The sequence below is a fragment of the Myotis brandtii genome, unplaced genomic scaffold (assembly GCF_000412655.1).
Source record: "Myotis brandtii unplaced genomic scaffold, ASM41265v1 scaffold896, whole genome shotgun sequence".
Taxonomy (NCBI): Eukaryota; Metazoa; Chordata; class Mammalia; order Chiroptera; family Vespertilionidae; genus Myotis; species Myotis brandtii.
Genome location: NW_005371677.1, coordinates 369,580 through 395,116, shown reverse-complemented (window position 1 = coordinate 395,116; position 25,537 = coordinate 369,580). Strand labels below are relative to the sequence as shown.

The following is a 25,537-nucleotide window of genomic DNA, read 5'->3' as shown; positions in this document are numbered from 1 at the left end:
GTTTTCTGGTTTGGCGGGAGGAGGCAGCGGGAATGGTAGCCTCGTCTCCCGGTAGAACGTGATCTGGGTGGGGGTGGGGAGGGGCGGATTTCTCCGGGAATGGTTGGGTCGGGGGCGCATTACTTCTGCTGGGCGCTCTCCGCTGGGACATTTCTCAGCAGATTTCAGTGCTTGAGGGCAAGGCAGGGGAGTAGTTGGAGCTGGAGGGTGGAACGCAGAGAGCCTTTTGGAAATTACTCTGCCGAAACCGGTGTGGTTTCACACCGATGTGAAGGTCGTTTTAATTTTGGAAGATAATGCAGGCACAGAGATTTTGCAGTAACTTTCCCAGGGTCACCCAGTTAATAGCAACCCGGAATCCAATTCAGACCCTCTTTACCAAAAAACCAAGATCTTAACCACCCTGTTGTCATTATAATAATGGTTATACGTCCATAGCACTTGCTATATGCCAAGCATTGTGCTGAGTGGTCTATGTAAACGAATTCATTCAAGTCCCACAATTACCCTAGGAGATAGGTTCCCCTTGTTATACCCATTTTAAAGATGAGAACACTGAAGTAACATGTCTCAGGCCACATAGCTTGTGAGTAAGGAATGGGGATTTACACGTAGAATTTGGCTCTGGACTCTACATATTGTGCCCCTGTCCAAGGCCACCTGTGTGGCTGAATGACCAATCCCACCTTGGTCCTTTGACTCCCACACCTACCCTTCCTTTGCCTGTGTGACTCCTTCCCCACTTCAGTCCCTGCACAATTGTGAAACCTTAGGGCCATCTAAAACTACTGTTCCCTCCCTCAGCTGGTCACCAATCTGGTGCCACCAAGAGCTTAACAATTTGTTCAGCTCTGACTGCATGTCAGGCCCAGTGCCAAGTTCTTCCATCCATGCCTAGGACACAGGTTCTGTTTATTATCATCTTCCTAATTTTTTAAATGAAAAAGATGAGCCACAGAGAAGCCTGTTGTTTGTCCAAGATGATACATCTAGCACGTGGTAGCCCTGAAACTGAATGTCCGTAATGCTGGAGTCCATGCTTAACTACTACACTTTTTGTCTGCCCTGCTCTCACCTAAATTTTATTAGTTCTTATCCCTAATGTCCGTTCATTGATTCATTCATTCAGTAAATGTGTATTCGGCATTTGGAGTGTGCAGTGCACGATTCTAGGCACTAGTGATACAGCAGTGAACAAAATAGACAACTTACCTGGTAAGATCTGATGTTTTTTTTTTTAATGTTTTTGTTGGGGAAAAGCAGACAAAACAAGTAAACCATGTTTGGGGGGTAAGTGCTACAAGACAAATAAAACCAGGTCAGGTGGAGACTGACTTTTTTGTATTAGTATATTTAAGGAAGACATTGCTGGTAAAGTGGTATTTGAATAGAAATCTGAAGAGAAAGAGGGCAGGAGCTTCATGGATATCGGTGGGACATTGCAGGCAGGAGGAACAGCAGGGGCAAGGGCTCTGAGAAGGAAGTATGCCATGAATATTCCAGGACTAACAAGGAAGTTGGCACAGTTGGAGTGGAGCGGTTTGATGGGAGAATGGTAGGAGATGAATGTTTCTCCAGTAGATCATCTTTTAGTTTCTTGCCATAGGCCAGACTCTCCTTGGCTAGCTCTTGGGGACCTGTTCCAGTGCTTCCTAACGGCCATTCTGCCAGGTGTTCCCTGTCCTGCCAGGTCTTTAACTTTAGCTGGCTTCACACTACTCAGTGCCATCCTGAATTTGAACGTGCTGGAGAAACCTGGGAGCTTGTAAAACATGCGGCTCTTAGGGTCCCACCCCAGACTGTGGATGTATGAGCAGCACAGTGGAGGAGTTTGAGTCCATTGAACGAATTTCGAGGAATAAGGCAGAGACTACAAAGTCTGCCCCTTGAGCATAGCAAGTCCTCTAAGATCTGGTCACTGCCTGTTCCTCCAATCTCATTTGGAACCTGCCTTCTGTGCTATACTGCAGGGTTTCGCACCTTGGCGCCTTTGATATCTTGAATGCGTTAAATCTTCGTTGTGGCGGCTGTTCTATGTATTGTAGGAAATGTAGCCCATTCCTGGCCTGTACTCACTAGAGACCCGTAGCATCCTCTCCCAATTTGTGATCACCAAAAATGCCTCCAGGCATTGCCAAATTTCCCCTGGGGGTCAAATCGCCTCTGATTGAAAACCAGTGCTTTGCCCTGTCTGCACACATCCGGTAGGTATACCTTACTGCCTTTGCGCCTGTGGGTTCTTCTAACTTGAAATACATGCCACCTCCACTTCTGTCAGTTTCCCTCAGATGCTCCTTACCTTTTAAGACCCAGCTTCATGATAACAGTGGTGGCCGCTTTCTGTGTGGCACTGTGTGGTTTGTGGAGCATTTTTCCTTCCTGCATGCTTCTCTGACTAAACCCGTCACGAGTAACCCTTCCTTGCAGAATCTTGGCCCTAATGCTGCTTTGTTAGCTTTTCTGCTGCCAAAATAATCAACCGGGAGGTTGAGAAATTATCATCATTCCCACTTTTTCTAAACCAGTGAAATGAGTGCCAGGACTCACATTACATCAGGGGCTCTTTCCATCCCAGGGTTTCCGAGTATATAAGGCCCCTTTGTTTTATTAACATCACAAGTTTCATGAAATCCTCCTACATGATATTAACTTTCTTGAAAGAAAAAGGACAGCAGAAATGGACTATAAGTTCAGTATCTCTTATGTTTAAATTTGTTTCTCCTGTGTAACATTCACACATATTTGAAAAATTAGGCCAAATATGTCCAAACCACATGTGTATTCAGCCTACAAGTAGTGCTTATGGTACATATTGAGTCATGAACTTTTTGCATTAATTCTATGCACATCCTTGGGATGAGGTTAAGGGGAACAAACAAGAAAAAACAACTGACCTGTTCCTCCATCTTCCCTTATCCCTTAAAGTTAGTGATTCCCTCTTCTGTGCTCTCTATGCATCTTTCATGGCCTTGGATGCGTGCTTATTTATGGATCTGTATGTCTCCTCTCACTGTCTGTGAGCTCTGATTTATCAGATCTTCCAAGCACTTAGCATAGCGTTTTGTATATCACAGGCTCTTGAAGGTGTTTGTGGCCAACTCTCCAAAATGTCTGTAGGCAAGACAGACAAATGTCTTTTCAAAACTTGGTCTCAAAACATCCAGATTTTTAAAAATGTTAGATACTATATGTTATATGTCCCATCGAAACAGTACACTTAAAAAAAATATATATATTTTATTGATTTTTACAGAGAAGAAGGGAGAATAGAGAGTTCCACGATGGGTTCTTAAACTGGCCCGGAGGGCCGGAACAAAAGCATGGATGGAGTGTTTGTGTGAACTAATATAAATTCAAAGTAAACATCATTACATAAAAGGGTACGGTCTTTTTTTTTTTTAGTTTTATTCATTTCAAACGGGCCGGATCCTGCCCACGGGCCGTAGTTTGCCCACGGCTGGGCTAGGCAGTGGTCGGCAAACTACAGCTCGGCAAACCTCGGCTCGCGAGCCACATGCGGCTCTTTGGCCCTTTGAGTGTGTCTCTTCCACAAAATACCGGCTCTTCCACAAAATACCGACTTCTGCGCATGGGCACTGTGTGTGTGCGCCTGCACGTGGTATTTTGTGGAAGAGCCACACTCAAGGGGCCAAAGAGCCACATGTGGCTCTCGAGCCGCGGTTTGCCGACCACGGGGCTAGGGTGAAACAGTACATTTTTGTTGCTCCATACGACATATCCTGTGGAAGTAGTTAGTAGCAATCTCCTGTTGTTACCTCTATCACCTCTTTTTCCATAAGGTTTCTTAGGTATTTTAGTTAAAAACAAAATCATCGGAGAAAAACACAGAAGTTCAACTTCGGTGCTTTAAGCCGAGTCTTACGTAACATTGAGACAGGTAGACAAGGGCAAGACTCGTGCATAAAAAAAGTGTTTATTTCCATAAAACGGTGACAGCCCTCCAAGCCGTTTGAGCCTTGTTTGTCTTTGGGTCGCATGGTGTAGGTGGCTGGAAGTTAGGCTTTGACAGATTGGGTCACGTGTGTGAACAGAGTGTTGGTGTAGTTCGTTTTGAGCAAAGGCACCGTGTGGTTCACCGGAGAAAGGAACCCAAGAGCTGACCTGTGAGTACTGCCAGCAGGGGCTGTGCTTGCCTGTGTGGGAGTGACTGTGGCTGCTAGTGTGGCTTGGTTGGACGCACTGGGCATTGCTTTATTTAGGGGGTTCTGACCGCTGCTGCGGATGGTTAAAGGCCTCTCATATAGAAGGGAGTTTTATCTGGGGCAGAGGTATGGGAAGATAAATTTCAATTCAGTACGAGAAAGAACTTTCTGGAAGTCAGGACTTCCTCCGTACCAGAGGGACTTGGGGAATCACACTCAGAGGGGCTTCCCCCAAAAGAATTCCTGGACATACCACATAACTGCCCCGATCTTGCCGCTCAGGAGCCCTGCTGCCCCACACACGCACCTGTCCCATTCCTTAAGGAGCAGGCACCTGGTGTGACTAAGATGTATGGAGTATTTCTTATATATGTGATTATGCCCATTTTACAGATGAGAAGGCAGACACTCAGCTCAGGATGTTCACAGTTTCTTACTTTTTACGTGTGTGAGTTGGAATTCCAACTGTATCTCACATCCCTGGACCCAATGCTTATAGAATATTAGACATTCTATTTTTTAATTGATTTTTAGATATAGAGAGAGAGACATTGATTTGTTGTTCCACTTATTTATGCATTCACTGATTGCCTCTTTTATGTGCCCTGAGCAGAGATCGAACCCACAACCTTGGCATATCGGGACGACACTCTAACCAGCTGAGCTACTGGCCAGGGTTTGTAGAATATTGACGCCGCGTTTTATCAGTTATAAAATGCCTCAGTACACACACACTGCTGGGGGAGGTATTGAGCTCTATGTATGCAGAGGGTCCACACAGGATAGGCTGGGTAACAGCTGGTTGGGGATGTTTTAGAGGAGGTTCAGATGTTTGCGACTTGTTGGATTAGATGGCATTTAAGGTCTCTTCCAACTGTTTCATGTCATCATCAGTCTTTTGTTCAGATTTGAAAGACACAGAGTGTTCTTGCTTAATTATACTGATTAGATAATTATTTTATTCCAGTGAAGAAAATATTTGGAAGCTCTGTGAATACATCAAGAACCATGACCAGTATCCCTTAGAAGAATGCTACGCTGTCTTCATATCTAATGAGAGGAAGATGGTAAGTTGGTGAGTGACTGCAGAAAGAAAACAAGAGATTTAGGACATTAGATGCTAACTATAGAGTGGGTTTAATACTATTTTAAAATGTGCTTTGTAAAATACAGCAGCATCTTAACATTTGTTTTTGGATGAGATTTTTTTACCTTCCAGGGTACAGTTGAGTTAAGAGAGTTTAGTTTCTCATTTGTAGGTAGGGAAATATGTGATGGTGTGTTCACACAGATGAAATTCCTTTTCTCTAGGAGTTTAAGTAGAACTACAGTGAACATATATGAAGTATTAAATAAAAGTAAGTCCTTCCTGTTTTATTTTATTTTTTTAAAATATATATTTTATTGATTTTTACAGAGAGGAAGGGAATGTTTCATCATCTCAAACTCAAATTCCATACCTATTAAACAATAATGTCCCCATTGTTCCCTTCCCCCTGGCCCTAGGTCAGCCGTGGGCAAACTACGGCCCGCGGGCCGGATCCGGCCTGGTTGGAATGAATAAAACTAAAAAAAAAAAAACCGTACCCTTTTTTTTAATGATGTTTACTTTGAATTTATATTAGTTCACACAAACACTCCATCCATGCTTTTGTTCCGGCCCTCCGGTCCAGTTTAAGAACCCATTGTGGCCCTCGAGTCAAAAAGTTTGCCCACCCCTGCTCTATCCGCTGAGCCAAACCGGTTAGGCCAGCCATGGGCAAACTACGGCCCTCTGGCCGGATCCAGCCCGTTTGAAATGAATAAAACTAAAAAAAAAAAAAAGACCGTACCCTTTTATGTAATGATGTTTACTTTGAATTTATATTAGTTCACACAAACACTCCATCCATGCTTTTGTTCCGGACCTCCGGTCCAGTTTAAGAACCCATTGTGGCCCTCGAGTCAAAAAGTTTGCCCACCCCTGGGTTAGGCAGTCCTTCCTGTTTTATAAAGCATGTTTGCAAGGATCGCCTCATTTGATCCTAATGGGAACCCTGTGAACTAGGCAAGTTTCAGACAACGGTCTCCGTTTTATAGGTGAGGAAATAGAGACTCAGGGAGGTTTCATGAATAATTAAGTGGAAAAGCAAGACTTGAACCTGCCAGGCCTTCTGATTCCTCATTCAGGTCTCCTTCTACTCTCCAAGGACCATTGTATAGTTAATTTTTGCTTTTTCATTTTTAAGGACACTTAGACATATTTGGATTTCTTACCCATTCGTTCTTTCACCTGGATTGTTGGTTCTTAGAAATATTTTATTTTTTGTGTATGTGTTGCTTTAAAGAATTTAGTGGTGGTTGAGCTAAAGAGTGGCTTATGCAATTTATTGTTTTTGTAGATTCCTATCTGGAAACAGCAGGCAAGACCTGGAGATGGGCCTGTGATCTGGGTAAGATGGTCAACACAGAGAGCGTCTGATGCATTATTAGCACGGTGATCCCTGAGGGCTCTTTAAGTTTTGGTAGAGCAGAAAGGATAGGGCAGTAGAGAAAGGCTAATTATAAATTGACTTTTGAGAATAGATGTTAGTTGGCCTAAGGTAGAAGCGCTTACAGGCATGTTTGTTTTAATTTTGAAATTATTACAGGAATGATTTTAGTTTTTGTTTGTTTTGTTGTTTTTATTAATCCACACCTGAGGATATTTTTTCCATTAATTTTTAGAGAGAGTGGAAGGGCAGGGGAGAGACAGTGAGAGAAAAACATCAATGTGAGAGAAACACATCAATTCGTTGCCTTCCGCATGTGTCCTGACCAGGGCCAGGGATCAAGCCTGCAACCGAAGTACATGCCCTTGATCAGAATCAAACCCAGGACCCTTCAGTCTTCGGGCCAATGCTCTATCCACTGAGCAACACCGCCTAGTGCATTACAGGAATGACTTTAAATGGTCTGTGTGGCAGATATATTTGTGACCTCCCAGACTATTATCCCTTTAGCACTGGGAAGGACTTCAGCAATATCTAGTCCAGCTGCACATGAGAATTATCTGGAAACTGTTAAAAATACTGTACAGCCCTGGCTGGTTTGGCTCATTGGATAGAGCGTCAGCCTGGTGACTGAAAGGTCCCAGGTTCGATTCCGGTCAAGGGCACATGCCCGGGTTATGGGCTCGATCCCCAGTAGGGGTCATGCAGGAGGCAGCTAAATGATTCACTCTCATCATTGATGTTTCTATCTCCCTCTCCCTCTCCCTCTCCCTTTTCCTCTTCCTTCCTCTCTGAAATCAATAAAAATATGTTAAAAAAATACTGTACAAATTTCTGATGTAGTTGATCTAGAGAAGGATTTAGGAATTAGCGTTTTTAGCAAACTCCTGAGTGAACATGATGGCATCGGAAAAACACATCTGTTCCAACCCCTTCATTTTTCAGGTGAAGAAACAAGCCCAGAAAGGCAAAGCGAGTAGCTCAAGGCCATCTAGCTGGTCAGTGGCAGAACTGGGTCTCAGGCCTGGGTCCTTTCCAGTATGCGTCGTGTGTCACCCTAACCTGGCCCCGGGAAGAACAGAATTGTTTATGCTAGTAACCATGAAGATAAAGTAAAAGAAAAACTCCATTCGTGACCATTTAACGAACATGTAGTTTCTGATACTTATTTAAAATAAGATACCATTTGAATTGGCTTCATTGATTTATTTAACATATATTTATTGGATACCTATTACCGGTATATGTCAGGCACAAAACAGGCTAAAGTCCTTAGCTTCACAGAGCTCACGTTTTCGCTTCTTTCCCCTGCGGGTGATGTGCTGCTCTGACACTGAAGCCCAAATCCAGCAGTGTTGGGTGTTGGGTTAGGAGCTCGGGTTTAGAGTCAGACACAATGGGGTGCAGCCCCAGCCTCTCATTGATGGCTGTGTGAACTGGACGTGTTGTGTACCCCTTTTTTCAGTGTCCTCTCTGGTCAGTGGGTTTGGAAGGCTTCGATGAGGTAATGCAGGAAGCATTATTCAGGTATTCGGTACGGTGCCTGGTACTGTGCTCGATAAGCAGTAGCTATTGTTAGCGACACCGCATAACCCCTGTTGCAGATGGTCCATCTCATTAATGACCATCCTCATTAATGACCCGCTCAGCTGATTTGAGTCAGGGTCTTGCTTCCCATCTTAGGGAAACTTGCAGGGCAAGGACCTGTGGTCATGTCCCTCTTTTTAAAAGCATTTACCAATAAATAAATAAGTAGATAAGTAAATAAAATAAAATAAGGCATTTACATACATAATCTCATTAGTCCTCCCAGTACACTCTGAGGTACATGCTACAGTTACCTTCATTTTATAAAAGGGTAACTGAGGCTGGTAAGTGGAAGGGCTTGAGTAGGCGAGCCACCTTCAGAATGCCCTTACTGCCTGCTCTCCTGCCTCCTGCAACCATTGACTTGTGTTTCCCACTTCTCTGGGAACTCCCTGAGGGTGAGGAGCTGTTGTTCTCACCTCTGTATCTATATTTCAACAGCACAGTTTCCCACAAACAATAGGGAGGGGAGTGTGTACTGCGAAACAATTGTAACATGAGTTAGAAGATGTCAAGAAAGAAACAGATTTTAGAAGGTAGCTATGCTCACCACTATACCACCAACGCCTTGAGAAACAGAATTTGGATAAGACAGAGACTGCTTCTGGCAGGGGATGGGAGAAGATTAAAACAACAACACGGACTTATGGGGAAGAGAGCCTTTGAGTTGGAGCTTGAGTGATGGGTGTGGAGAGAACCGTGGGGAAGTTGCTGCAGATGGGGGGGTGGAGATAAGATGAACAAGCGCAGGGAAAGGAAACCGGACTGTTATGGGGGAGCCACTCTTCGATTAAACCTGGAGGGTCAGATGCATTAGGAGGGGAGTACAGGGAATGAGCATTCATTTCTGAAGCTATTTCTGCTTTCCTAAGATAGAATTGGAGCCACAGGAAGCACTTTAGGCTCTAATGGTACATCTCGAGTCTCAATAAATGAATGATCTTTCCCACCTCACAGAGTCAAATGAAATAACATTTGAGAAAATGCTTTATAAGCTCTGAAGTACTAGAAATGTAACATGATATTATGAATGTTATCCTAATATTAGAGGCCTGGTGCGTGAAATTCGTGCACTGGAGAGGGGTGGGGGACCCTCAGCCCAGCCTGTGCCCCCTCGCAATCCGGGACCCCTCGGGGGGATCGGGCCTTAGCCGGCAGGCGGACATCACTCTCGTAGTCTGGGGCTCTCACAGTCTGGGACCCCTTGCTTCTTACTGCTTGCCTGCAGCGGAGGCGGGAGAGGCTCCTGCCACTGCTGCTGCGCTCGCCAGCTGTGAGCCCAGCTTCTGGCTGAGTGGCGCTCCCTCTGTGGGAGCGCACTGACCACCAGTGGGCAGCTCCTGTGTTTAGCATCTGCCCCCTGGTGGTCAGTGTGTGTCATAGCGAATGGTCATTTTGCCGGTTGTTCCACCATTCAGTCGATTTGCATATTAGGGTTTTATTATAAAGATAATTGAACTTTTAATCTCGCAGTGCTGTTCTCTGTGGTAGCGTTTTTGCTTTGAGGACCTCAAAGCACTGGACTGCCCTCATGTTCCTTGATAACCACCCTGACATCCCTTCCGGCAGTGCCTGGTGTTGGGGAGTGAGAGTGAGGATTCACGTACAGTGTCTGAGCTGTGTGCACAAAGCTCTCTTTATTCCTTAATGGTTACACATAAGGTTTTAGCTGATTGAAACAAAACAAAACAAAAAAACCCAAAAGCCAATATTTTTCTTTCCTTCAGCTACAGATCTAGTATAAAACAGTCCCCTTTGTTAAGAGTTGGGAGGATATTCTTGCAGACTCTATCCTTGTATTCATATGCATGCATATGTACTTCTGAATGCATGTGTGTCCACATAAACTTTTAAAAAATAATATGCATATTCTGCAATTTGCTTCTTCCACCCAGCTATATAACATGGGCATTTTTCTATTTTCCACATAAATTTACCCAAATCTTTTTAACAGCTACTCCATCCTGTAGCTGCATGCATCATCGTTTATTAACCATACCGCTCGTGGTGGGCTTTTGTTTTTTTCTGAATTTCCACTATTATAAACAGTGCTGCAGAGATTTTATATATGTATAAATACATACATACATACACACACACACACACACACATACACACACACACAACTTTACTTGTGTATTGTCATTGCTCTCTAGGGTGGATTCCTCGAGGTAAAATTGCTGGGTCAAGGAGTTTCTGATATATATGAACATTTCCACTGTCTATTGAACTGTTCCCTGTCACTGGGCATTTGGTCTGTGTTCAGGATTTTGTGTTTGCTTTATTTTATTTTGCTCTTACAAAGAGGGCTGTATTCGTCTTGTATCTGTTCTTGGGGCTGTATACGCATTATATCTCAGAATTGGAATTCACCATCATAGAGTAACTTGGCTAACTTCGGCAACTTTTACCTCCAGGATTACCATGTTGTCTTGCTTCACGTTTCAAGTGGAGGACAGAGCTTCATTTATGATCTCGACACTGTCCTGCCATTTCCCTGCCTCTTCGACGCTTATGTGGAAGATGCCTTTAAGTCCGATGAGGACATCCATCCCCAGTTTAGAAGGTGAGGAAGTTCAGGGTGAGTTTTCTTACTTTCTGACGTGAGACCTTGGCAATGATATAGAGTTGTTTTGTGTCTTTTTGCATTTGCTTAGTAAAGATTGCTTATCTTGGCATCACCATTGAGTTGATATTTGAGAATGATGTGTTACACAGGAGATAAAAAATGTTTCAAAGTTTTAAAGGTTGTCCATTGTATAAAAGGTTGGCAGTCTTTTAGAAATGTGTGTGATAAGATCTCAAACATTTTCTTAGTCATTTGGGGGATTTCTCTCATCCTCTTGCTTTTGAGGGGGTGGTGGGGTGTGTGTGGTGTGGGGATAGGATGCCTCATGATGCCAAAGTTGAGAAGGCCGTCATGGCAGCACCGGAAAATAATGTGTTTTGCCCCCGGTGCCAGATGTATTTCGTGCCTTTGTAGTTCTGGATTTCATTTGCTCATTTCTCATGGCTTCTTTGAGAGGTAACAAGCCACACGCATATTTGCATATTACTAATAGTACAAAAATGCCTGCTTAGTTTTGTGCATGTCATAGAAAATGAGTCTTTATAAAAAATGAGCTAGAATTTCAACTGTGATACCTCCCTGCGATCAATGAATGCTGATTTATCTGCAGGAAATTTAGAGTTATCCGCGCAGATTCTTACTTGAAGAACTTCGCTTCTGACCGATCTCACATGAAAGATTCCAGTGGGAACTGGAGAGAACCTCCTCCGTCATATCCCTGCATTCAAACTGGAGGTGAGCCAGCGACGTGCCCTTGGAGGCATTGCCAGTCCCTGTGCAGATCAGCCTTTTCCCTTAACCAAGGACAAAAACTTCACTGCTTTTTGGGTAAACCCTCTGAGGGGTAAAGAGGTGAGAGGAAATGTGCTTCTGTGTTTTTATTAGATTCAGAAATCAAGGCACAGAGAACAGGACTGGAAGGCATAAGGCCTCATGGGAAAGGAAAGGTGTAGGGAGTAGTAGACCGTGCCACCTGCTGGAGTATTGGATGTACTTACTGCTGGGACACTGGCCTTTAGGAGACCTGCCTGTTTGTGCCAATTAACACTGGGGCTAGTGGCACCTTGCTGTGGTAGGGCTTCATGTTATGGTGGGAAAAATCGCCAGTGCATCCCGGTGATGGATGAAGTGTCAGATCCCTGGCGCTAGAACAAAATCTGCATTAGGAGGAGGTGAGAGCTAGCAGGTTTTATCGTACCACTCACCCGGTTTTATGTGCTTTTAGGCATCAGTCCAGTTCATAATTCCTTGAGATTTGAGTAGATGAAGAGTTCTTCACCCTAGTACTATTGTTTGGCATTCACATGCGTTGAAACATTATTTATGGTGGAGAGTAATTCACAACATTGCCATTGATTGGTGAGGTCATCCCCTCACATGGCTGATACTGTCTGTGGAAAGTGCTCTGTAAGCTGTGCAACAGCCAGAAAAATGGAGCAGAAATAAGAAATATTCAGAGTTCAGCAAGGAAGAAAGTAAGAACATATTTGGCATATTTGAAGGGAGTGAACTAAGAGAGGAATCAAACTCTGATTTTTGAGGGTCTCTGTGAAAAGCTCTCGTAATTTAAAAAATGTATATTGGACTTGCTTTTTGGTCCACCAGCCTGCCTTCCAGGCTCAGCATCAGAATTGGGACCGAGCCTTGGTTAGGCGAGGGCTTCACAGGCCTACCTTTCAGTCTTGGACAACCTGCTGTAGTGGGCGTGGTCTGGGGCAATGTGCTTTGGCAGCTTCCTGTCTCATGGATGTGAACTCAGAGCCTTGTGCATAGCAGACGTTCAGGAAACACCACCTCCTCAGCCCTGATGGTCTTTGAGTCATTCCTTAGGGTTTGATGACTACTACCCTGTCATAAGTGCTGTTTTGTGCCAGGCTTTGTGCCATCCCCTTTACATATTAATTTACTTCCCACCACAACTCAACGAGTTCAGCTTTATTTTCCACATTGGATAGATTTATAAACTGAAGTGCGTGAAGGTTGAGCCCTTTGCCTAAGGTGCATGGCTAGAAAGTGGTGGGGTCAGCACACTGTGCTTAAGAAAGGTTTTTTTATGGGGAGGAGAAGGTGTCTTTTTTTTTTTTTTTTTAAACACACACACTCTTTTTTAAAAATGTTGTTATTGATTTTTAGAGAGAAAGGAAGGGAGAGTGATAGAGAAATGGAAACATCAGTGATGAAAGAGAATCATCGATTGGCTGTCTCCTGCACTGGGGATCAAGCCCACAGCCTGATCATGTGCCCTGGCTGGGAATCAAACCATGATCTCTTGGTTCACAGGTTGACATTCAACCACTGAGCCACACCGGCTGGGCTATTGATCTTCTTAAGTAAGAATACCTGAAGATAGTAATAATTTTTTATTTAATTATATTAAAGGGCCCAGAAAACAAATACTATTATATGTTAGAAGCTGGGGTTTCCGTTAGCAATTTGTTAAAAATGTTAGTTGACCTACTTACTGACACACATGGGGCGTGGTATCGATCCCAGGTAAGCAAGAGCTTTGGCCCGTCTCTCCTTGGAGGTTCCTGTCTGTGCTTTATTTCGGGTACTTGGTCATCCTGCATCCCCAGCTTTCTGATGACTTCAGTGAAACTGCTGGTTCTGCTGATTATCTAGTTGTTTTTGTTGTAATTTCTTGTCATTTATTTGTTGAAGAAACAGTCTGGGAGAAAGTCTGGATTTTCCTAATGGTGTCTCTTTTGTATCCTCTGAATTTCCTGTAAATTGGCAGTTTGGTTATTCATCCATTTTTTAAAAAAATTTAACTGTTTATTTTTAAATAACTTTAGACTTATAGAGAATTTGCTAAAATAGAACATAGTTCCTATATACATTTTACTCAGATTCTGAGTAAACTGTAGTGTAATCATTGAAAGCAAGAAAATTATACAATTGATAAGAAAAATATTGACATAATACTATGAACTTAGTATTTAAATTTTGCAAGATTTCCCACTGATGTTTTTTTCTGGTCCAGGCTATTAGGTTTAGTTATTATGTCTCCTTGGTCTCCTTCAATCTGTGACAAGTTCTTTCTTTCTCTTACAAGTTTTAAACTTTTGAAGAGTACTGGTCAGTTATTTTGTAGGGTATCCCTCAGTTTGGGTTTGTGTACTGTTTTGTCCTGATTAGATCAAGGTTTCACATTTGCGACAAGAATACCACAGCAGTGATCTTGCACCCTTACCCATTTGAATAAATCCCCCTACTTTTGGTCTTTTGGGTGGTTTTATTGCTGTTAAACCCAAATTGTGTTTTCAGTGGACATTTCTTTCATGTACCTTTTTAGATTCCAAAATGAACCTGAATGATTTTATCAGTATGGACCCCAAGGTAGGGTGGGGAGCTGTTTACTCGCTGTCTGAATTTGTACATCGTTTTGGCAGTCAAAACGACTGAACTTGACATCCGGATGTAGAACATGGAGCAGTGCTGGGACACGAACAGTAAACTTCCTGGTACATTTGGTTTGCAACTGTGTTTTCTTCTTTTAATTCATTTCACTTGAAACATGAATGAACAAAAACAGAAAAACTTTTTTTTTCATCTGTCAGGTTGAAATTTGATGTAGTGTATATATTTGCCAAGATAGTCCTAACGGCTCATTTGTTAAAACATGTGATGACTTATGCCAGTAATTGCTTTCATTGTGATAGAGAGGTAGACTTTGTGTCTGTTCTGGATGTTAAGTTCTTCTCCAGCTACACTGTAAGCCCCTGGCGGGCAGGGCTGTGTGGTTCATTGCACAATGGATCTCTAATACCCATGAAAGGTGGCCAGATGATGTTTGGGATTGTGTGGCTGCTTGAAGAGGGCTGATACTGTGAACTGAATCAGCAGTAAGTATTAGTCTTTTTGGACTATTAAGTTCTTTAAAAGGATTATAGCTCTCTCAGGTTTGAATGTAGTTTGGCCTATTTGTATGTGTTTTTTAAAAAAAATAAAATTGATTTAAAATTAATTTTGATTTTAAAGATTTTGTGTCATTTTTGATGACCTGAGAGATGCCCAAGAATATTCTTATTTGTAGATGGGAACTATGGCTTTAAAATACATTTATCAGCCCTAGCTGGTTTGGCTCAGTGGATAGAGCATTGGCCTGCAGACTAAAGGGTCCCGGGTTCAATTCTGGTCAAGGGCACATGCCCGGGTTTTGGGCTCGACCCCCAGTAGGGGGTGTGCAGAAGGCAGCCGATCAATGATTCTCTCTCATTATGGATGTGTCTATCTCCCTCTTCCTCTCCCTTCCTTTCTGAAATCAATAAAAAAATATTAAAAAAATACATTTATCAATCTTCCTTCTTGAAGATGTGTTGGAGATTTGGCTTTCATCATATAATTCCAAATAAAAGACGTTTGGCATTAATCCAGCATATAGCGGCAGCTCTCATTTATGTTTTCCTGATTCTACTGTAAAAAATAAGTAATTTCTTATAGCTAGGATGCCCAAGCTTTTGATCTTAAATGAGTTTTCTGCTTTAAAAAAAAACTTCAATATAAACTTCCTGCCTTGTCCCTTGTGGAGGGACAACTGAAATGACTTTCTCAAGGATCAACCAATCTAAGGAAATATCAGGTACCCATTGGTTTCAGCTGACCAGGAAGATTCTGGGAGAAAGTGAATGAATGTTTGTTAGAGGAATACAAATACAACCTCTTAAGTTACTTTATAATTTAGAGCTAAATATAGACCTCAAACTTGTATATCTTGTTGACCTTCAAATGGTGATTTGAAAAGTATGTGGCTAAAATGAAGAAGATAAAATTTGGCAGGCTGCACCATGGAAATACTTTGTCCTGAACGAAATGTTTTCCGAGGGACCAAAGGATGGTCATCTGATTTACAAATTGCTTTTTTTTTTCTAATGTATAAGCAGGTTTTCTCTATGGTATTCAAAATTATGTCTAGTGCAGACAAATCAGACAGTGTGTGTGTGTGGTAGTTTGACCTTCTCTGCTACCTTGCCTTGAAGTTGAAAAACCCTGTCCCCTAACCAGGGTAGGAGCAAGGTGTATCATTTTAAGCCTGTTAAAATATCCAGGGGCCATAGTCTTCACTTGTAAGTAGCAATAGAGGACATTTATTGTTTCTGTCTACTTAGCACTCCTACAGTGCTTTTTGGGGAACCCCTCTTTGCACATTTCATGTAGTTCTAAAATATCCAGGGGCCATAGTCTTCACTTGTAAGTAGAATAGAGGACATTCACTGTTTCTGTTTACTTAGCACTTCTACAGTGCCTTTTGGGGAACCCCTCTTTGCACATTTCATGTAGTTTTGGGGACCCATAGGTAAAGGCATACATATAGCCTGAACTGGGCCAGGCATGGAACCCAGCCTTGGACAAGTCTAAGAATGACCTGGTACAGTCGTCTCCAGATTTGCTGTGTTGAGTTCCGAGAGAGCCTTCTCTCTCCATCGGGATTGCTAAGCTAGGAACCTGGGGGTTTGGGAGTCTGTGGGCTTCTTGCTGCCATAGGACAAGGGCCTGACTGCAGAGTACAACCCAGCAGTACTGAGCAGAGCCATAGCTCCAAGGACATTTCCGAGTGCCCGGATCTGTCTGTGTTTCAAGCCAGTTCCAACTATTGAGCTATCCAGTTACATAAGCCAGCGGGTTCCCTTTTCTCGTCAGCGTGTGTGAATTGGATCACTGTCAGTTTGAACTGAAAGGTGGGTTGGTTCCCTTACAAGATTTTTGTTCAAAGCTGTTTATTTTATCAGGCTTAGCAACTTTTACTTTTGTCTTTTGGTGCTTAATTTTTCTCTGAGGTCAGGTTTGTTTCTTTTTATATTCAACATATGTGAGTGAACGGAATAAATACTGCCTGGAAAGAGGAACTTTCAAGAAAGCAGGGGGCTGAAATACAGTTTGTAAGTTGACTATGAAAATAAGGGAAATAAAGTATATCTGAACATGTGACATACAGTGGAACAGGGATGCAAATATAGAAATATAAAGTGGTTCCCTAGTCAGCACTGACTATTCCTGATTGAAGACGTTGCCATGACTTTTAAGAAAGATTATGCCTTTCAGAAGAGGGGTTGATCAGGATGGAAATAATGGCAAACTCTTTTGTGTTTGTTCTCCATTTAATTTCTTAAATATTTTTGTTGATTTCAGAGAGAGGAAAGGAGAGGGAGAGAAACATTAATGATGAGAATCATTGATCGGCTTCCCCCTGCATTCCCCCCACTGGGATCAAGCCTGCAACCCGGTCATGGCCCTGACTGGGTATTGAACCCTGACCTCCTGGTGCATGGGTTGACAATCACTGAGCCACACGAGCCAGGATAATTTTTAATTAATGACTTGGAAAATAGATGGTACATACACATTGTACAAATTCAAAAGTATAAAAGGGTATATGGTGAAAAGTAAACTTCCCTCCACTCTGTCCTTCAATTTTCTGACTTTGCTACCCAGAAACAACTTCTGTTTTCAGTTTCTTTTATATTGTACCAGGAGTTTTATTATGCCCATGTAAGCATTTTTTATTATGTATTAGGTTCTGTTTTTTATTCTCCCCACAAATGGCAACATTCTAAATAAACTGTTCGGAATTTTACTTTTTAAAGTTAATATATTTGGGTATTTTTCTAATCAGTACATGCTGAACTTCCTCATTCTTTAAAAAAGTTACATAGTATTCTGTGGTATGCATGGTCCTTCATTTAACAGTCCTTTCTTTATAAGTTGTTTTTAGCCTTTTGATATGGCATGAAATGCTTCAAGGAATATTTTTGTCCTTGTGTCTTTTTTTTTTTTTTAACAATTTCATTTATATATATATCTATATAAAATTGATTTCAGAGAGGAAGGGAGAAGAGAGAGATAAAAACATCAATGATGAGAGAGAATCATTGATCGGCTGCCTCCTGCATGCCCCACACTGGGGATTGAACCCACAACCTGGGCATGTGCCCTTGACCAGAATCGAACCCTTGACCTTTCAGTCCTCAGGACGAGATTCTAGCCACTGAGCCAAACCAGCTAGGGCGTCCTTGTGTCTTTATAACAATTTCTGAGATATATTTTGAAAGTGTAGACTGCTAGTTGTCCCACCGAATCCATTCTAGGTTGTATTTTTTCCTGAAAAAGGGGAGAGCAAAAGTTTCTATAAAGGGCCATAGAGTAAATATTTTAGGCTTTGCAGGCCTTAAGGCAGAGGTCCTCAAACTTTTTAAACAGGGGGCCAGTTCACTGTCCCTCAGACATTCCACACATGTGCACTGCGGGCCCGCGAGTCAGCTCGGCGGGCCGCATGTGGCCCGCGGGCCGTAGTTTGAAGACCCTTGCCTTAAGGTCTCTGTCAGGACTGTTCAGCTCTACCTTTGTAGCAGGTAAAGCCACCGTGGAATGTATAAAAATGAACGGGTATGGCTGTGCTCCAGTAAAACCTTGTTTACAGAAGCAGGGGGTTTGAGGAGTTGACCCTCTGGCTCTACTTTGCTGTCCCTGTTCTGGAGTAAAAGAGTTATACCGGTCTGCGGCTGCTGTGCCGCATTTCCCAGTCTCCTTTGCAGTTAGGTGTGGCCATGTGACCAGGTTCTCACCATTGTAAGGGGAAAGATGTGCCGCTTACAGGGCCGGCTTGTGAAGCATTGCTGCCTACTCCTCTTACCGTTTCCCCCTTTTCTCCTGGATGGAATGGTGATGACTAGAACGACCTCACAAGTTATTTACTGAAGATAGCAGAGCCGCCATCAGCCTGGATTCCTGAATGATCCTGTGGAGCCGAGTTGCATACCTGCCTGAAAAGTATAGTGTGGAGCTAACTGTTCATTAAGAGGCAAAAGTGTGTGTGTTTTTTAAGTCACAGAATTATTGATGACTCTTGATTCAGCCCTCCTTCTCTAAGTAATACAGTGCTCATTCAAACACTTGTAATGCTCATTCAAACACTTGACTGGGTTGGAAATAAGACTTGGTGAGGTACCATGTGGAGTTAGATTCTCTGTGCTCATGCAAGCCTCCCTCTAAGTGCCCCACAATATTTGTGGAATTATTGTCCTTCACAGAATGTTCAGGAACCCTGAAAACAGATGTCCATTTATATCTCTTGTTTTGCATGAGGTTCAGGAGCCTTGTGGGAAGTTAGCCAAGTGAACTTTGTCCTTATTCAGGGTTCAGACACAAGTTCCTTTTCCCCTCTATCTTCTTGTGGCTGACATTTCCCTGACATTCAAGTCTCATCTCCAACTGAGCCGATCCTTCTCTGATCAGTTATCAAAAGCCGATCGCCCCAAATCAACATCAGGCTACTTAACTACTTTCCCCCGCCCCACCCCCCTTCATAGCAGTTATCACTAACTGAAATTATCGTGTATATATATTTGTTTTAAAGCCTTTTTTAAAAAATCTCCCTTCACTAGACTGGGAGCTCTCTCTTTGCCTTATTCTCCCCTCTCCTGCTGCTGCCCAGTACAGGGTGACACAGTAGGTACTCCCCAAACAGCCCTCAGATATTTAATGCAGAAGCAGTTCCTGTCCCCAAAGGAATTTGGAAGATCCAGCCTCCCTCCTCTGGATCTCTGGATCATGCTGGGAAAATGCTGCTAAATTCTTGCTCTTTGAATTCATCCCTTTGACTCTTGTTTCTTTTTTTAGATGACACTGTCCTTTTTCAAACAGGTTTCTTTTGGAATCTTTCAAGCCTCAACTCCAAGCCCCACTCTTTCACCTTTTGGTCTGGAAAGCACATTACAAATGACTTCTGCAGATAGCAGAGATGATCACGCGTTGCTTTAATTCGTGTCACTCACACGCTCCGTGGACACCTCATCCAGCACCCTGTCGTAAACATGTATGGAAAGCACCCGGTCCTGCGTCTGACCGTGACAGCTGGGGCTCCGGTTACCTCTCCCCGCTCCCCTCCAAGCTCACAGTAGCCTAGCGCTAGGGAGTGAACTGCCTCTTTCACCCTCTCAGTCCAAGGAAAATGTGGCTTTTGCCATGAGCTACAACAGGCGTCTGCTGGGGCCAGGCTTTTAATAACATCCATTTGTTATCAAGGAAGCAGTTGTAGCAGAATTTCACTGAGAGTCAGCAGGCAGTCTTTCCTGAGGTTTCCATGGGGACCTGGAGTCTAAGAGCCATTTCGGGGAAGAACATTAGGAAGAAATTGAGGGGCAAAATGTTAACGCAGTCACACAGTTCTAGCACACACCATTTCTAGAACTATAGGTGATGGATGAGTCACCTCCCTCTCAAGGCCCACAGGGTGCAGAGCTCTGTGTGACATCCTTGGGGTCAGATGTGGCTTAGGCCCTGCACTCAGAATACAGGAAAAATCAGGTTTGAGTCCTTAGTCCCCATTACAGACATGCTTTTGTTAATTAATTACTTTGTGACCTTGGGGAAGTCCCTTAACCTCTCTGGGCCTTGGTTGCCTTCAGAGTTATTTTTTAAAATTTTTATTTATTGATTTATTTAGGGAGGGAGGGAGGGAGAGAGAGAGAGACTGATTTGTTGTTCTACTAATTTATGCAGTCACTGGTTGATTCTTGTATATGCTCTAACCAGGGATCAAACCCCCAACCTCAGCATATTGGGATGATGCTCTAACCAATTGAGATGCCTGGTCAGGGCCAAGAGTTGTTTTGAAAGAGCTCAAATGATACTGTGTGTGTGTGTGTGTGTGTGTGTGTGTGTGTGTGTGTGTAAGAGAGAGAATATTTTATACTCTGAATGGTAAAGTGTTTTTAAGCAGCTAACACTGTGCCTAATATATGCTAGATAGCCCTTCTAACCCTTTGTATGTACTAGTATTAACCTGCTTAGTCCTCAAAACAACAATATAAGATAGATTCTCTTCATGTTACAGGTGGGGAAACCAAGGCACAGTGATTTAAATAACTTACCCAAAGCCACATAGCTAGTGAGGCAGGATTGGAATCCAGGTCCTCCCAGTCTTGGTCCAGTTGCCATCATTCATTTTACCCAGTTCCCAGTCTCATCCTCCCCCCATCTCTCTCTCTCTCTCTCTCTCTCTCTCTCTCTCACACACACACACACACACACACACACACACACACACATTCTAGAGTCAAATTCCCATCACTAGAGAGGCGTCCCTGTTGTGGAGCAGGAGTGGAGCATCCAGCTTCCCCATGGCCTGGGCGAAGTGTCCTTTAAGGCTCTTCACCCGAAGTAACCTACCTGGTAGTGACTGCAAAGAACGTCTATCAGTGAACTTCAAACTTTGCGAATTTGAGATTCACTGGATAGTTTGTTTAAACAAACAAACAACAACAACAAAAACAGATGCTCAGACCGCTCCCTGAGCTGTGCTAATTCAGTAAGCACACCAGTGGGACTTAAGTTGCAGATCACAGAAGTCACTCTTGCTACTTGAAGCCGAAGGGGATTTGGTTCAAAGTCACAGAGAAGGGAAGCAAACATTTGGAGAGGGGTCAATGCGTTTAGCAGCCAGAGATGCCTTGCTTCTGTCCCTTGGTGCCCGGACCCATGAATTCTGGCAGCACCGTCACTGGCTCAAAGCATATCCTACAGGATAGAACCCCAGTGTCACCGCTCAAAGTCACAGAGAAGGGAAGCAAACATTTGGAGAGGGGTCAATGCGTTTAGTAGCCAGAGATGCCTTGCTTCTGTCCCTTGGTGCCCAGACCCATGAATTCTGGCAGCACTGTCACTGGCTCAAAGCATATCCTACAGGACAGAACCCCAGTGTCACGGGTGGTGTCCCCAAGCTGGTGCCGTGCCTCAGCCTTCCATGGGCCGTTCATTCTACCATCCAGACGACCAGCTACTCTGGGTCACGGGGACATGGTCAGGCCAGAGAGCATCCTGGGGCACCACAGCACATGGACTCACTTCTTTTGCTGTGAATAAGTTCATGATCAGAAGCAATGCTGGCTTTGGGAACGTCACTTTAACTCACTGTCTTTAGTTACTGAGTCTTCACCGCCAGATTCCAGAGGCTGTGACGTTCCCTTTCAGAGTTTCCTGTAATCCGACAGTGGCTACATTTCCGGACAAGCACTTCCGTAAATAACCACCCTGCTTATTCCTAATGCTTTTGTATGTCGAGTGATCTTATATATGGCCGGGATTTTTATTTCAAAACTTGGAACCCAAGATGCACATGTTAAATATCTAAGGCATTAGGCATTTTAAAGTAAACAAAGTTGCAAAAGAGTATTGTGGAACCTGAGTCAATAATTACTTCATAACAGGAAAGAATTCTTCTGGGCAGTTCCGAGCAATATCAATCCTTGTAGGAATTAAACCAGAATAAAAGGATATATTTGGACTCTTCACCAAGCACTGAAGGAGCCAGGAGTTGTTTGATATGATTACCTCATGGTTAAAAAACAATAGATAGTGCTTATTTTTTAAATGTAATTTTTTTAAATTGAACTTATTGTGAATGACATTGGTTTGCAAAACCATATAGGTTTCAAGTGTACAACCCAATAAATGTCATTGTAAAGAGATCCTTTCTGTTTTCCAAATCCTCTTAGCTCTGTCACTTAAATGACTGCCAGCTATTGAACCTCTAGGCTTTTTGGCAACATAAAAATGAACAAATCAATTTGGTGCTATCTCTATGGAGGGCAATCCAGATATTTAACTCTAAAAGTGACCTATGAACATACCCTTTGACTGAGTAATTCCCATGTAGGACTGGATCTTATGGATACACTGCACTTATGTAGGATGATGGACAAACAGTGTTAGTCAGTATAGGACTGTGGATAACAAAAGATTGGAAACCACTTGGGGGCTCCTCCGTGGGAACTGATGGAGTGAATTATGATACAACTGGAGAAGAAAATACGAAAATAAATGAAGACGGTTGTTTTTGTTACTCTTTTGCATGTGCTAAGTAGTTAGTAAAGTTAAGTTTAGAAAGCAAGTGAGAGAGTGGGTATTAAAAGAGAAATGGGAGGGAAGTAGAAGAGGGTACAGGGGGATAAATGGTGATGGAAGGAGACTTGACTTTGGGTGGCGAATACACAAAACAGTGTACAGATGATGTGTTATAGAATTCTGCACCTGAAACCTATATAATTTTATTAACCTGTGTCACCCAAATAAGTTCAATAAAAAAATAAAAAAGAATAAAGCTACCATATCTCATACACACAAAGAGAAATAATATAAATGTACTTGCTTGTATTTATATATAATATCTAAAAGAATATCCAATATCCCAAAGAAACTGGTAACATTGGTTGCCCCTGGAGACAACTGGGGAGCTGAGGTCAGCGAGGGGAGGAAAATGTCATTGCATGTTCGTCTGTGTGTTTAAGATTTGTGAGACCTCCAGGAATCATTGACCTACTAGTTGCAAGTATGTGCCCTTCACACTCTCCTGTCCCCACCCATCAGCCTTGGGTAAACCACCAGCCCACTCCTTGTTTTTTTAGTCCTTTTTGTTTTGTTTGTTTGTTTCAGATTCCACCTATAAGGGACATCATGCAGGGTTGGTCTTTCTCTGTCTCAGCGTAATGTCCTCAAGGTCCACCCATGTTTCACATATGACAGCATTATTTTCTCCTGTCTCGAGGTTGAATAATATTCCAGTGTGTGTGTGTGTGTGTGTGTGTGTGTCACTCCTTCTTTCATGCATTCATCCATCGCTGGCACTAGGCTGTCCGCACTTCCTGGCTGTTGTGAACGATGCTGTAATAAACACGGGTGCATATGTCTGTTCAAAAAAAAAAAAAAAGATTTGTGAGACCTGTGTAATATATTACTTATTAAAAATAGAATTGAAGTAAAAAATGAATAAATCACACCTTCCCCTCACACATTTACCCACACAACTCAAAAAAAAAATTTTTTTTTTAACAAACACAGCTTTTAACAGGTATAGCTTCAGAGGCTATCTGTAGTTCAAGTTGCACTGAGCAGCAGGAAAAGCCAGGATGTGTGATACACACAGAACTTTTTCTTTTTAAGATTTTAAATTAATTTTTAGAGAGAGAGAGAAAGGCGGGGGCAGGGGGCGAGAAATATCAATGTGAAAGAGAAACATCAATCAGCTTCCTCCTGCACACCCCTTACTGGGGATCCAACTGGGAAACGAACCAGCAACTTTTTGGTACACAGAACGATGCTCAACCAACTGGGCACATCAGCCAGGGCCACACTGACAGAACTTGAAGGTCATGTTCAGGTGAGGAGAGACAGAGGATTGAGAAAAAATGCTCCAAGTTGTTTTTCTGTTCTACTGCTCTTAGCTGTTTGCTCAACAGTTCTCACCTTTGGTTTCAGTGCTGTGAGTAAGAGAGTCCTCTCAGCAGCTCAGGAGCTGTGTGTGCTGATAAGGGGTGTGTTTCTGGGCCATATGTGGCTTTGAGCTGCAATATGGGTGCAGAAAGGTTCAGAAAGAGAGAAAAAGCTTAGTAGTTACTTCTTGATTTCTTTTAAGAATCTGAAAATAACAACTTATGGGAACCCGTAAGGATAGCACTCATTTAGGATCAGGCACTACTCCAAGCCACTTGTTGTGTATAAAGTTATCCTCACAACAACCCTAGGGATTATTATTATCCCTGTTTTTCAGATGGGAAAACAGGCACGGGCAACTTTTCCAAAGGAATGCAATTAATACATAGAGGAACGGGATTTGAACCTGGGTCTGACTCCAGAATGACCACAGCATAGATCCAGACACACTGGAGTAAGTGCAAAGGCGAAATCAGGGCATTCCTTCTCATGCTGGCCTCGAGACTGAGGAACATGGTGGATATAGAAGTGAGCACCTAGCACAGAAATGGGTGGCCTGTCTTGGCATGCAGGTGTCTTTAATACCTGAGAGCCTTGAACCACCAGGTGAGATTTAGGGCTTAATCTTATAGGAAAGGGCGGGGGGCGTTGGTGGCGAGCTCTTAAACAGGAAGCATGGAGTGTCCTTGCACTGTGGTTGGCAGGTTGGGGGGAGAGAGGGAGGAGACCAGAGGGAAAAGGGCTCCACATGCAAATGGATGGAGGTCAGGGCTGGGGAGGCCTCTGTGGAAAGGGTGGGGGGGAAGGATGGATCTGCACATTTTGTTTTTGAGAATTTGTTAGGGTTTGTGGTAGTTGAAGATTGAAAAGGAAGCAAGGAGAAAATAACAGGTTTAAAAAAAATATCTTTATGGATTTCAGAGAGGAAGGGAGAGGGAGAGAGAGAGAGAAACATCAATGATGAGAGAGAATCTTTAACTGGCTACTTCCTGCATGCCCCCTACTGGGGATCAAGCCTGCAACCTGGGCGTGGCCCTGACCGGGAATCGAACTGTGGCTTCCTGGTTCACAGGTTGACGCTCAACCACTGAGCAATGCTGGCCGGGCAAGAAAATCGCATGTTTAACGTGCTCTGTCTTTGTCTTACCTTTACTTTTACTAGTAAGTATACTTAATGATCTGCCAGGCACGCTGCTCAGGGCTTTTGTCATCTCATGTGTCCAAAATAGTTCTTCAGAAGATACAGCGATCAACAAATGACAAATGCTGGCGAGGATGCGGAGAAAAAGGAACCCTCGTTCACTGCTGGTGGAAATGCAGACTGGCGCAGCCACTGTGGAGAACAGTATGGAGTTTCCTCAAAAAACTAAAAATGGAACTTCCATTTGACCCAGTGATCCCACTTCTAGGAATATATCCCAAGAAACCAGAAACACCAATCAGAAAGGACATATGCACCCCTATGTTCATAGCAGCACAATTTACAATAGCTAAGATTAGGAATCAGCCTAAGTGCCCATCAGCAGATGAATGGATTAAAA

The 25,537-nt window shown here is 43.1% G+C and overlaps 2 protein-coding genes and 1 long non-coding RNA gene across 3 annotated transcripts in view; 1 reads left to right on the top strand and 2 right to left on the bottom strand.

The window, feature by feature from the left end:
- ATAD2 (ATPase family, AAA domain containing 2) overlaps positions 1–3,796 on the bottom strand; it is an 89,073-nt gene extending 85,277 nt beyond the window's left edge. Inside the window, exon 1 of the mRNA XM_014532463.1 lies at positions 3,767–3,796. The gene's annotated coding sequence lies outside the window, so the exon portion shown is untranslated. The remainder of the gene's footprint in view (positions 1–3,766) is intronic.
- WDYHV1 (WDYHV motif containing 1) lies at positions 2,119–14,754 on the top strand. The gene is made up of 6 exons (XM_014532454.1): positions 2,119–2,204; positions 5,131–5,230; positions 6,545–6,595; positions 10,639–10,787; positions 11,401–11,525; positions 14,086–14,754. Exons 1-6 carry the CDS (start codon positions 2,119–2,121, stop codon positions 14,193–14,195), a joined length of 621 nt encoding a protein of 206 aa, XP_014387940.1. The 3' UTR covers positions 14,196–14,754.
- Positions 14,755–19,613: 4,859 nt separating this feature from the next.
- On the bottom strand, positions 19,614–23,354 carry LOC106724578. Its single transcript, XR_001360424.1, has 3 exons — positions 23,086–23,354; positions 20,514–20,520; positions 19,614–19,627 (listed from the first exon to the last, which is right to left on the bottom strand). It is a non-coding gene; the product is annotated as an uncharacterized LOC106724578 (long non-coding RNA).
- Positions 23,355–25,537: the final 2,183 nt, after the last annotated feature.

Excerpts from the sequence above, each read along its gene's own strand:
- WDYHV1 (XM_014532454.1), top strand. The coding sequence starts at position 2,119 with ATGCCTCCAGGCATTGCCAAATTTCCCCTGGGGGTCAAATCGCCTCTG. Across the intron at positions 2,205-5,130 it reads GCCCTGTCTGCACACATCCG|TGAAGAAAATATTTGGAAGC; the intron begins GTAGGTATACCT and ends ATTTTATTCCAG. Across the intron at positions 10,788-11,400 it reads ATCCATCCCCAGTTTAGAAG|GAAATTTAGAGTTATCCGCG; the intron begins GTGAGGAAGTTC and ends ATTTATCTGCAG.